The 13,122-nt window shown below is 38.7% G+C and overlaps 1 protein-coding gene and 1 long non-coding RNA gene across 5 annotated transcripts in view; one reads left to right on the forward strand and one right to left on the reverse strand.

The window, feature by feature from the left end:
* Positions 1–13,122, forward strand: part of LOC144038104 (protocadherin-15-like) — a 113,258-nt gene that overhangs the window by 15,295 nt on the left and 84,841 nt on the right. The window contains exons 3-4 of one of the 2 annotated variants that reach the window (XM_077550271.1): positions 9,937–9,951; positions 10,144–10,209. In XM_077550271.1, coding sequence (XP_077406397.1) covers positions 9,937–9,951; positions 10,144–10,209 — 81 coding nt within the window. The remainder of the gene's footprint in view (positions 1–9,936; positions 9,952–10,143; positions 10,210–13,122) is intronic. The other variant, XM_077550270.1, reaches the window with a different exon arrangement.
* LOC144038110 (uncharacterized) overlaps positions 1–13,122 on the reverse strand; it is a 105,244-nt gene that overhangs the window by 12,136 nt on the left and 79,986 nt on the right. The window lies entirely within an intron of this gene.

Consider the following 13,122-nt stretch of genomic DNA (forward strand, 5'->3'; position numbering starts at 1 on the left):
CGATTGTGAACACGCCACACTCCCAGTTTAAGTTTGCAAAAAAACTTTCGAGTCACAAGACAAAGTGCAATTTCTGGAGTGGTAATGCTGCTAAAGCTAAAAAAAAAAAAAAAAGAAGGTGAATGCATTTGGAATGCTTGTAAGTAAATTGCGTGAAAATGACTTATTAATTGTAGATGGGGGGAAAAAGAAGACTTGAATTGCAATCAGTCTAAGCTGGAATTCGAACCATCGTCTCCCGTTTACTGGACAATGCACCGCCGCAATACCCACTGAACCACAACAGACTTGCTGCCATCGTTGAAGTCTTGTGAAATGGTATCGAAGGATTTCAATTTCAATGTGTCACATTGAAAATGAATGAGGAAAAAGTTGATATGTAACGTTAAATTGTGCAAAAAAAAAAAAATCTGTCAATAATGTGGAATCAAGACGATATATTCCGAGGGAGGCGAGAAGCAAGCACGGCAAAAAAGTGTGGAAAACAAAAAGTACCTGAAACTAGACTAAGTGCAATTTGTGCAGAAATTGCGTGGGAATGCTGAAAGCTGAATGCTAATAGCTGAATGCGAATGTAGTAAATTGAAAGATAAATTATGTTAAAAATACAAAGTTTTAATTGTAGAAAAAGGTTGGATTTAAATCCTCGCCTACCGTTTATCGGTCAAAGCTCCGCTGCCATAAAAGAATCTGTGACATTGGATGTAATTGTAGTGAATATTGAGGTAAGCTGAAATCTTGCGTTGAATTTTGAATATAGAACGGATAATATAGAAACAAAATTTAATAATGAAAAATTGTAGTAAATGTAATGAATGCTGAAAGCTAATATCTGAATGCTTGTGAAACACTTGTGGAGTGCTTATGAAGTCAAATGAGTTGACTTCATAAGCACTCCACAAGTGTGAAAAGTTAAGTCGGTGCTGGATTTCACTTTCCTTTCCTTTCTTTGGTCCTTCCTCGGGTCTCCTGACAGCCTCACGGCTCTGGCTGGGTTCTGAAGTGTTCGGTTTAGGTGAACGGTATGGGATTTTTTAATAGGTTTTTGGTTAACTAATTAATACACACTCACACACATGCAAAATAAAAATTAATTAAAAAAATTTATAGTAAAAAAAAAAAAAAAAGAGCAATGATGATGACTTGGCAAATCGGTAAAATTACTGAATGAACAATACTGAGCTCTCCAGAAAAAACTAAGCAAAAACAAATGAAAGTTAAATTATTATGCAGTTTCAGTGTTTTGCGTTACGAGCATGGTTATGGAACTACAACTCTTATCTCAAGTCAGTTTTAATGAGGCTGGTTTGCGATTGGCACTTTTCCTCAATTCAACCCAAGCGCCATCACCACCGGGGACTTTGCCTTAATGAGCCGCAGTCCCGGGATGTTTCTAGCGGTTTGGACCGGGTGCGATGAGCAGGAGTACTACACTTTTAATTAGACCCCATCCCTTGCTGAGAAAGGAGATGTATTCATTCTTTTTGGTTCCCCCGAATGACACGAGTTCTGGTGCATTTTTAACGAGCCCAGTGTGAGAGAATACACAATGTGTCAACTTGGAGCTCCTGGCTGAAGTTTCCGCTCTGAAGCAATTTACTCCCGTTTGCTTTTCCTCCCAGGAAAATGTCATAACCAAAAGACTAAACTGCTATTTATTGCCTTGACGAGCTCGGATTACGCCGGATTCAAAGAGACGAACGAACAACACAACGGGCGCCGATTCGAGGAATAGCGAACCCGCCGCTGCTCTGGTGAATTCCTTGCACTCGACATTCGTCTGATTAGGAATTCATGTGAAGTTTTGGGCTGTGTAGGCGGCGCCTCCGCGGCTGCTTTAATTGAATGTGACTTATGTGCGCATCAGAACAAGACGCAACAGGAGGCTCGACTTATGCCGGCGTCTTCGAAAGTATTCTTGTGAGCGTGTTTGGATGAAAAGCTAACATGACGTTCAGCCATAACATGGCTGCCATATGGCTAGCTACCCGTTTGCTAGCATGACCGTAATTCGGACTGACTCTTTAACATAGGAACGATCACCATCAATTAGCGTAAGCAGGACCAATTCTATTTAAGACTTGTTCAGTCAGATGTGATGCTATACTGTTGCTGTATCCAAAATTCCAAAACAAAGTACAGCACAGTGATACAAAAATATTGTCACTTTTTTTTTTTTTTAAGTGTGATATTCAATATCACTTTTTTCAGACAGATAACAGTACGAATATCCACAGTTTGAGTACTTAATGTCAGATTTTTTCGCTTTAAGTATTGGTGGCTGGTATCGGCAGTCTCCATGAGGCCCTCGTTACCTTAATATAAGGCTGGTATTGGCCCCGTTTCCTATTCGCCCATGCTTAAAAAAACGATAACTGAAACTACATTTAACGTTTACAAAACAAATTTTTGTCAAAATCTGCTTTGTTTTTGTCAATTTCATAATTGGTTTTTGGGGGTTTTCATCCATCCATCTTTCCATTTATCGATTTATTCACCCCTCCATCCATCTTTTTTTTTTTTAAATGTATCTATTAACAAAACTAAAACTAATAAAGGCTAAACTAAAATTTAAAAAAAAAAAAAGAGTACAAAATAACAATCCTGCTCCAAAACCTAATTAAAACTGAGTTTGAAAAGCAAAAGTCAAAACAAAACACAGCAAAAACACATAATCGATTCTATTTTCCTCAATTGTTTCGATTTCGATTCACAAAAAATCAGTTTGATTAGATTTTGAATTTTTTCTCCACAAACATTAAATTCCAAATACAAATTTTGGGAGGCAGTACTTGGTTAAATTATTTATTTATTAAACATAGTGATGAAAATGTTTTCATAATTTTAATTCAATATTTGTAGATAAAAGATTAAAACTTTCAGAATTATTACGAAGCGCAATAAGTCGGGCCTTTCATAAATGTAAAAAAATACTTTTATATTCACGTGAACAGCAAATTTCAAGAAAACAGTAAGATACAAAAAATACTTGGCTTTTAAATTCTTGTTAATTTATTGGGGGAAAAAAAATTAAAATAATCGATTCATGGTTTTATGAACTGATATCACGCTCGAAAAGGCAAATCGGTTCAATATTGATGATTCAATTCTTTAAACCCAGCCCTAGTATAACCACAGGGATAACCCGCCAATAAGATGAACTAAGGCAGCTGGCGCCTGGCAGAGGATCGAGACGCTTGCAACCGTAGGAGACCCGCGAGTTGACTTGCAGCTCAAAGACTCAACACTTTGAATTGGGCCCGCAATAATCATCTGCGCTTTTGGAAGCGCCATTGTTTACCACACGCATCGCTCGCTTGGCTCACTGCTGTCGCCGGCTGTCAATTAGTGCAAGCATGAAGCGTAGGCATGACTCGGATTCGCGTCACCTGCGTGCCAGACAGTGCGGGAACGTGCGTGTGAGTGTGTTTGCTGGCGACAGACTTTCTTAATTCCTTGTTCACCTCAAGGATCGCCTGGCAAATTGTTGTTGGGGAAACTTTGCATTTCAATTTCGGGTCGCAATGCAAAGCAAAAAAAAAAGAAAAAAGAAAAAGATTAAGCAATATATATATATATAAATAAATTAAGAAATAATATATTAATTATTAATATTGAGTTAATTTAAAGTTTCTTTAACGCCACAAAAAAATTTGAACGCACGATTAATGACCGCCCCTTATTTGGAAAGCCGGTACTGGGGGAATCCCAGTCGCAACGCAGCAGACACATCCATGTCAAAATTTAGCAGTAATAAAATGAATAATAATGCACATAATATTTGTGGCGACTGGGGGTCAATTTTAGAAATGTGCAGAATTTTACAAGTTACTTCATGTTAAAGATTAGATAGCTCTTAATATGAAAAGAAAAGTGCACTGCGCTGTCACCAATGTCTTACAAGTGCAATTATGCCATCTAGTGGCAAAAAAATTTCTTTTTTAAGTTTAACTAAATTTTATGAATTATGATGAAATTACTGTATGACTAAAAGATGCAGCCATATTTCTATTAGTTTAACATTTTTTATACTTTTAAACAAACATATGAAACTTATTTAAAAAAAAAACATTTTATTGTATATTTAGAATAGATTTAAAATTTGCGATCAATCGTGAGTTAACTATTGAAGTCATGCGATTAATTACGATTTACATTTTTAACCGTGTGACGCCCCTAATATTTTTAGATTTATTTTATAATCTAATATATAAAATATTTTATAATATCTATACACTTATTAATAATTATTAATTATTGTGTTTAATTAATAAATGTTGACATTCGCAAGTTAATGTGAGGCTGAATAATTTGCTCTGTGTTAAATATAAAATACGAGAAAAACAAGAAACATTTGGAGTAGACGGGCTTGAATGCCAGCTGGGTTGTTGACGAGATGAGCATTAAGCCCAACAACAAGGCTCGGTCGTGCGTCTTCGCCTTTGATTGGGCTCCGCCGTCAGCCGCGCTCGGCTCCACGCGGGCTCCGAGCCGGGCTGACACTCCCGAGAGCGGGACGGAGAGCCCGGTTAATGGACAACCCGGCCCGGTGGCAAAGTGGCGATCCCTCAAGCATTCGGTCTGCACGTGCGTGACTTTCTTGGGTGACTTTGTGTCTATGTGCGTGCGCGGGCGCGCAAGCTCAGGTCAACAATGCGTCGCCTCCAGAGACGCATCAATCTAACACAAGGTCACACTGTCTCTCGTCAGCCTTCTTTTCCTTTTACTCTCCATCTACCTTCTCCTACACGTACCGTCTTGCTTTTAATTCCTTCCCCGACGTTTACGTGTCCATTCCCCGCCAATCGCCCCACCCCCCCGCCTCGATTTCACCTCCCCACCCTGTCCTCCACGGTTGAGTGGATCGAGGGGCAAAAAGGATGGACGGTGTGATTGCTGAAGAGATGATGGATGGATGACGGGCGGGCTGGCCAGAGGCGAGGGATGGAGAGGAATTGGACCCCGGGGAGAGGTAGCGAAAGGTGCACTTGCTGATGGAGGCTTAAAGAGGACATGACGCGAGAGAACTTTTAGAGGGGAAAACTAAAAAAAAAATAAAAAAATTTCCGCGGAAATTTTGAATGGGACTGCTGACTCTTGCAAGGTGGAAAGCCGCATGTAGTACTTGTAGTAGTAGTGGTAGTACTTGTGGAAGTAGAAATCAGGTCACCTTCTGTTGATTTTAGGCCATTTCCTGTTGAAACAGGTCACTTCCTGTTGATTTGACAGTTTGGCTTGAGCCCCTGATGCTGGCTAGCTAGCTAGCTAGCTCCCTAGCAGGTAAACGAGCACTATGGGAGCTAGCTAGCTAGGCACCTGAAAGTAAAAACCCCGTCAAAATTTGGCTTCAACCCATGATGCTACCTAGCTAAGCTAGCTACCTGGCAGGTAAATGAGCACCATGGGAGCTAGCTAGGGAGCTAGCTCGTTTTTTTATTTTTTATTATGAAACTTGTAACCAGGGGTGTGTAGATTTTCTCACTTATGAATTTCCCTGAAATATTTTGCTTAGCATTCCGATGGGCTAAATATGGCCTTATACCTTAATTTGTTCTGTTTTATCTTCCATCCTAGTGTCTATATTAATCCTGTTTTTGTTTCGTGCGACCTCGCATTTTCTTTTCGGAGCGACTCATCCTCAGATCCGATGACGCTAACTCAATATACCCAAAGTTGGTCTCGATCAGCCAGATGCTCCGCTGAGTCATCGTCTAGCATGTATATTTGATGGTAACGCGAGCGTGCTTGTGTCGAGTGTCGATTGGTCTGCGTAATGTTGCGCTTGCGTCTCATGGAGACGTTTACTGAGGGTTGTTTGGGTCTTGTCGTCATGGTCACCTCTCGCTGTCTTCTACTTGTCTTTGTGACAACTGAGAGCTTATTGGCAGCCCGTTTTGTTGTTTTCCGCCTGCCAAGTCTGCATGGACTGCATTCATATAGTAAATAAAATATATTGATAGTCGGAGTTTTACAATACAGAGCCATTGGATGTATGATGCATCTAAAATGCAGCACGCCTTCTTATTGATTCCCTTTGACGTTCTCGGAATCAAACCCACCTCCCATATCCGTTCTTTCCTTCGTGTGGGCTACACCTTGAAAACGTCGCCTCATTCCCTTCACGTGGCTCTAAAGGGAGCGTTTCATCAGCTTGACAGAAACCTGGCATCAGATGGATTTATTCAATTTGCCTTGCACATTTCATTTCACAGATTTTTTTTGGGGGGTGGGGGTGGTGGTGGTGGTGGGGGGCTTTTCACAAGAAGAGAAAATAATCATATTGTTACCAGTGTAAGTGATGGCAAGATGGGCAATGAGGGTGAAAATGCAGATTGTGTGAAAAAACAGATCATTTTCTGCTGCCTGTAATCACATACAGTGCATATAAAAAGTCTGCACACCCCTGTTAAAATGCCAGGTTTTTTTTGTGATGATATGGAAAGATAGGTAATTTGAAATTTTCCTACCATTAATTCATTTGCTCCCAAAAACGTATAAATATGTTCCATTTTAAATATTACCATTGTCCCAAAGACGTATTTATATGTTTGTTTGTTTTAATGCTAGAGCATACATAAGGCTTTGATGCATCCTCTGAACTGAAGAGAACGGTTGCATCAATGCGACTTATTACAAAATAGCCAGCAGGTGGCAACAGAGTATAAGAGATCAACCAGGGCCATGTTGCAACAAGCTGTTTTCACCACAGTTTTAAACATAACTATTACTAAGGTCTTTCAAGGCATTTTTAAAATCATGTCTAAAATTCTCCTTAACTAGTAAATGCCTTTAAATGCTGTAGCCTACTTGTAATTATGTGAAGCACATTAACTGATGTTAAAAACAAGAACCCCAAAGCAGTATTTAGCTAAAAAGTAAAATCTTGGTTTCACCTGACAATAACAAAAGAGTAGAAGTCATCCATATAGGTTTGAAGCATTTTGTGCAAATTCCAAGGCTCATTCTTTGAAAACTCCTACTAGGAATTTCTCCCAAATGAGTCACAATTGGAAGCAGGTATCCCTGACGGATGTTCAATTGCAAAACCTTTTTGCCTACGGTGTCTAATGTTAGTGGAAAATGGCATCAACGCTTGAAGATTCGCCATAAAAAAATAAAAAAAGCGGTGCAAGGGCCTGCTCATCACTACCTTAATTAATAGCGCTTTTGCTTTTATATAGCGCGGTAATAGATGTCGAAAGTTTGAGGATCGTTTGAAAACTCTGCCAATTTTTTCAGTCGTGAAAGTGAAACCAATTACCTGCAGATCAAACTTTTGACCTCCACTAACTAAACTTGGGAGTCCTTTGAAATGAACAGCTCCGTTGCGCATTGCCATCCCGACAATCTCTGAACGTTTCAAGATCGGGAACCATTTGAAAATCTGACTGCGAGAGCACTCAAACTGCTAATTTGACCCCAGCTACAGTGAAGAATCGTTAGCTTTCTTGTTTGAATATTAAGGACGATTCTCATCGTGCAATCAACTCTTATGAGATTAGTGAGCTTTCCGTAGTGAGGCCAGAAGTTGCGCTAATTGGACTGTCATGGCGAGATAACGCGTATTACCGCGACATGATTTAATTTGCCGCCGATAACAGAGCGTCGCATCTTCCACTGATCTCATCTCCATTGTATCACTCATGGCTGCTTTCCTGCAATATCTAACATTTTAGTGAAGACGTCTTTAAATTTATTTTTTTTTTTAAAAAGGACTTCTTCAAATTATGCCCGCATAGTCCTTCATGATATTCATCCTTTTCAGGAAGTAACTCATTTCATTGTGCGATCTCATTGTGTTGCACCGTCACTTTGGATTACATCCCTGGCTGATACGGTTTCATTCCATTTAATGGGGACGGCTACAGAGGCAAAGTAGAATGACAGGTAAAAGCTGGGTAGATGGATGAGAAACGGCAGAAGGAAGACGAGTATGCGCGCCGCTTCCCAAAAAAAAAAAAAACACACCGAAATTCCCCATGTGGAACAAGTGGATGGTTCGTAATAGATGAGGGGCATCGTCTTACACCGAATAAAGAGGCAGTCGAGCAGGAGAAGCGCATCTGTCATGCACGCACACCCGCAAACAAATGTACTCTCTCAAAGGCCAGCTGGTCCGCTAACTATTGGCCATTGTTACGCTGCCTCGCTTGCCGGCGATGCACAATTACAAAAGCTTGAAAGGAGCGAGACGGAAAATTCCCTTCCAGCGTTTGAGCTTCAAGTGTTGGACGAATGAGCAAACCAAACATGCTTTCTCTATGTCTACAATATTGCCTTTAGAGCTCTAAACCAAAGCAGCAGGACGATCTGAATTTGGTTGTTAGTTGAATCCCACCGAAAGAACTCAAGGGATTCATTGTCGTTTATTTCAGTATCTTAACATGAGCCAAAAATGGATTCATTGTCGTTTATTTCAGTATCTTAACATGAGCCAAAAATGGATTCAATGACAGTTCTGTGATGCTGTGTAAGCACCCTAGAATGTTATAATTTCCTGAAAATACAATAAAAAACAACAACATATAAATACATTCTATTTTAAATATTACCAAACTCCCAAAGACGTATTTATATGTTTTTTTTTTATGCTAGAGCATACAGAAGGCTTTGATGCAGCCTCTGAAACTGAAGAGAATGCTTGACGCAATGGTAGTTATCACACAAACGGCCAGCAGGTGGCAGCAGAGCATAAGAGCTCAACCAGGGACATGTTGCAAAAAGCTCTTTTAAACAGATTTGTGAATAATGATGAAACTTAGCTATATTCTAAATGTGAATAGAAATATACTTTTTATTTCCTAATGAAAGAAGAGACTAATCTTTCTTTTGGTAGGTTCCATGTTTTTTTTATAGCAATAGAACAGAATATTCTGTGAGCCTTGCAAAATGAGTCAAAATCCAGTAAAATAGCCGGGAGCGAAGGCGGTTGCTTCAGTGAAAATGGCTGGGAGTCAATGAGTTAAGCAAAGGTGTGTTGATCAAAACTTACGCCTACTTAGACCATTTCTAAATATCGGCACAGCTGGTCTAACACCTTTGGGAACTCCACGAGCAACAAACTATCTGAATGATTGAATTCAAATTTTTAAACTGTCCCATCAACAGATACCTCGTCATCATTAGAAGTCAGCGTTCGATACCAACTGACTATGAGATAGAGAAATGGATTATAATTTCACGGAAATGATTTAAGCACATGCATTCAAATCTTCGCATTCAGCTCATCAGCATTCCCACCCAATTTCTGCAAAAAATGCACTTTGTCTAGTTTAACAGTTATATTTTACAGAAGTATTCTATTCAAGGATCAAAGAAAGCTATTAGAACAGTTTTCGATTCTAAATATACTTTCTATTTGATGATTTTACATGAATTCCAAGATTTGACTCAAGTAAATATCTGTTACAAGCTTAAGTAGAAAAATGCGATTAATTACAGAAAAACATTTTAATCGTTTGACATCACTTATTTTCCCCCCAAAATGCAAACCCATGAGTAGTTTAAAAGTAAATTTGTTTGCGACCTGACCTCACTACTGTCTTTAGAAAAAAAAAAATGTGATTGGTTGTGTGTCCTGGAGAGCATTTGAATGTTGTTGTTGAATGTGCCAAGGACGGATGGATCAGCCCCCCTTTTTGAATACTTGAATGTCACATTGGCACCTCCACACTCCTGCTTGGGTGCAAATAATTTCACAGCAGTCATTTTTTTTCCCCCCCTAAAATGTGGATGCTGGTTGTGAATTCAGGCGGAAAAAATGTCATACAGTACACATCAATGTCGCGCCTTAGAGTGCACATCTTTTCAAAACCTCAAAGGCACTCACAGCCTGCAGATTTATTCCTAATTTTCCTTCCTTTTTGTTGTTGTTGTTGTTTTTTTTCCTTTCCTTCATCTCTCCTTTCCTCCCTCCTGGTGGGTCTTCTGCTGCAGACTGGCAATATGAGGGTGAGAACTATTTCCACTTTTCCTCCTCTCCATTAATGTTGCGTTTGTGTGATCCTGCGACAGTTTGTCGAAATCATCTTAGAAGTTAATGGACTGTATTAATCCAGTGTTATTCAATGCGTCAATTGCACAATTTTGAACAATGTACTGCCTTAGTGATGCTCATGATGATATTTTGTCTCCCTCTCACAGAATGCAAACTTTCTCGATCGGGTCCTCCCGCTACCATTGTCGCCATAGATGAGGAGAGTCCCAATGGTAAGGCTTCCCTCTTTAATTGCCGCTTGAATGGCGGCCTGTGTCCATTGACTTTTGACAAAGTGTTTTAGGGGCTCCCATTAAAAATTCTACTCATAATTTGGGTCAAAGAATTAGCAGTCCGGATAACTTAACTCTTTGACTGCCAAAAACGTTAAATAACGTTTAGTAAAATCCTATGGAGGAGTGCCAAAGACGTTAAAAGACGTTTGTTTCAAAACAGAGGTGAAACTAACCATTTTCTATTGTTGATTACTGAAAAACGGAATAAGGTAGAAACAAACTCTTTTTTTTCTGATGAAAGATGAGAGTCCAATCTTTCATTTGGTAGTAAGTGTGTTTCCATAGTCCAAACACATAATTTTCTGTGGACCTTGAAAGATCAGTCAAAATGTTTAAAATCGGCTGGCACTGGGGACAACCCGTTTCTGAAAACGTCTGGCAGTCTTAATTACAAGAAAAAGCTAAGAAAAGATGTAAAAAAAGGTTGAAACGAGGGGTTAACATTTTTAATCGTAATTATTTGCATGATTTCAATAGTTAACATAAAAGTGGGAAAAAACAAGTAATTTTATAATAATAATAATAATAATTTTATAATAATTCTTAAAATTGAGTTAAAATTAAAAAGATGTACTGTACTGTAAAAAAAAAAAACGAGCGTGATATTGATTTGTGTTGAGGTCATCTTTCTGCCACTAGATGGCATAATTGCATTTTTTTTTTTTAAAGACATTGGTGACAGCTCAGAGCCTTTTTCTTTTCATATTAGGCGCTATCTAATCTTTAACATGAAGTAACTTGTGAAATTCTGCACATTTTTTAAATTGTAAAATACAACTGACCCCAGTCTCCACATTTATATGCTTTTTATTACATTTATTACAGCTAAATTTTGACGTGTACGTGTCTGCTGCGTTGCGACTGGAATTCCCCCAGTACAGAATTTCCAACTAAGGGGCGGTCATTAATCCCATGTTTAAAAAATGATTGGCGTTATAGAAACTTTAAATTAACTCACTCATTTTGAAACCTCTAACATATTTAAATAATAGTAATTGTGTTTCCGGATAGGACTGTTTAGGTTTCTGCTTGGCTAAGATGGCCTTATGGTTATTGGCTATATCAATTTGTTTGTAAATTGTTAATGCAGGCATGGTAATACCCAATTATTTTCTTGTAAATCTCATGAACCTGTTTGTTTAATGAAAGGCCATCCTATATTAACTGTCAAAAAGAAAATGCACATGAAGATAAAAACCCAAATCCAATGGGCTTACCCATGTAAACAGCTCAAGGGCTCGCAAGGACTGTCATGGCATTTTTTTTGTGTGCTGGAATATTACACCCAAACTCGCAGGCACGGCACTTTCTTGCTCATTTGTGGTCACATTGTGTGTCCGCTGCGAAATATATTTTAGTCAAGATGGCTGCAGGAGATCAAATGGATATATTTATTACAATACAGACAAGATATAATGCTAATATCACTTCTACTACATTTTATAGCGCCACATGTGCTTTCTAACTGGACTGCTGGACAATAAATAAACGGTTTGCATTCATAAGACATGGAAGGAGAAGGCTTTAAAAGAATAATGGATGTGATTTTTTTTTCTTCTTCTTATCCGGGTATGGTTCAGGCAAAGCAGGCACGCACACATACTCATATTTATTGCATATGCAGCCGCCAATCCCCCTTGTCAGGTAATCAGTGTGTAAAAACCGCACGCGATCCTTGATGCCGGGGCTGCTCGATGTAATCTCATTGCCATTATTTATCGTAAAACGTCTCCAATCTCATTGAAATTGTTGTTCTGCACCCAGGACATTAGCGGAACCCCCCCACAGCAAAATAAGATTTGCGTTTGTTTCCACTCAAGTCTACACGAGGGTTAAAGTAATTACTGAAACAGATCAATATTACGGAAAAGCGCTAATGGCGATGTTTATTATTCATTCATGTGCAAAGATGCAGATTAATTTTCAGCTAATTAGTTTATCAAACGAAAGTTCATGTGAGATTCACATTTTATTTATTGTTTTAATGAACTTTTCCACCGCAGCATGGCATACTAAAACGATTAATAATAGGATAGATACTGGTCTTAGCAAAGACATTATTTGAGGTTACAATCCATTTTATTTCACAAGAGTTGGGTCACATTAACTTTAGGAAAGTAATTATAATTATAACCATGTAAACATGATCAATATATCATGAAAAATCCACTTGCAAAGCTTCTCTGAATAAATGATTTGATCTGCTGCGTCCTGGCACGTTGAATGAGCGTACACGACCAAAAGTTATTTAGTAAAAATTTAACGAGCCAATCATCACGCCAAGTCAAATTGACTTTATTTATATAGCGCCAACTGACAACAGAAGGGCTGGATACACTTCCGCTGGCAACTTTTTCCCCATTTGCATGCAGCATAACAGCTAAATGCTGCTTCGCCATGTTTGCTTTGAAACCTTTGAAAATAGTGGCTTCCTTTTCTGGAAAATAGTCAAGTCAAGTCAACTTTACTTATACAGCACTATATTATTCAAATGCAGCTCAAAGTGCTTTATAATAAAATTAAAATAATTGCAATTTGAAATCAACTGATAACAACCCCCCCCCCCCCCACTCATCCTAGCCAAATGGAAGCAAAAAGGATACTCAGTGAATCACAGGAGATCAGAACTAAGAGATGAGCCAGACTATAAATTTTTATCGTTGTTGAAGAGAATAGCTACAACAAAAATAATAATAATAATAATCACAATATTTGCATCGTACCATCTACATGTTTGCTCCTTTTGGCTTTCCTCATGCAAGACCGAAACAATGCTAATGTGCATCGTACCTGGCTGATACCCCAGCTGCGTCGTCGCTTTCCGTTAAGCTAATGTACTGTAAAAAATGA

The sequence above is a fragment of the Vanacampus margaritifer genome, chromosome 18 (genome assembly GCF_051991255.1).
Source record: "Vanacampus margaritifer isolate UIUO_Vmar chromosome 18, RoL_Vmar_1.0, whole genome shotgun sequence".
Taxonomy (NCBI): Eukaryota; Metazoa; Chordata; class Actinopteri; order Syngnathiformes; family Syngnathidae; genus Vanacampus; species Vanacampus margaritifer.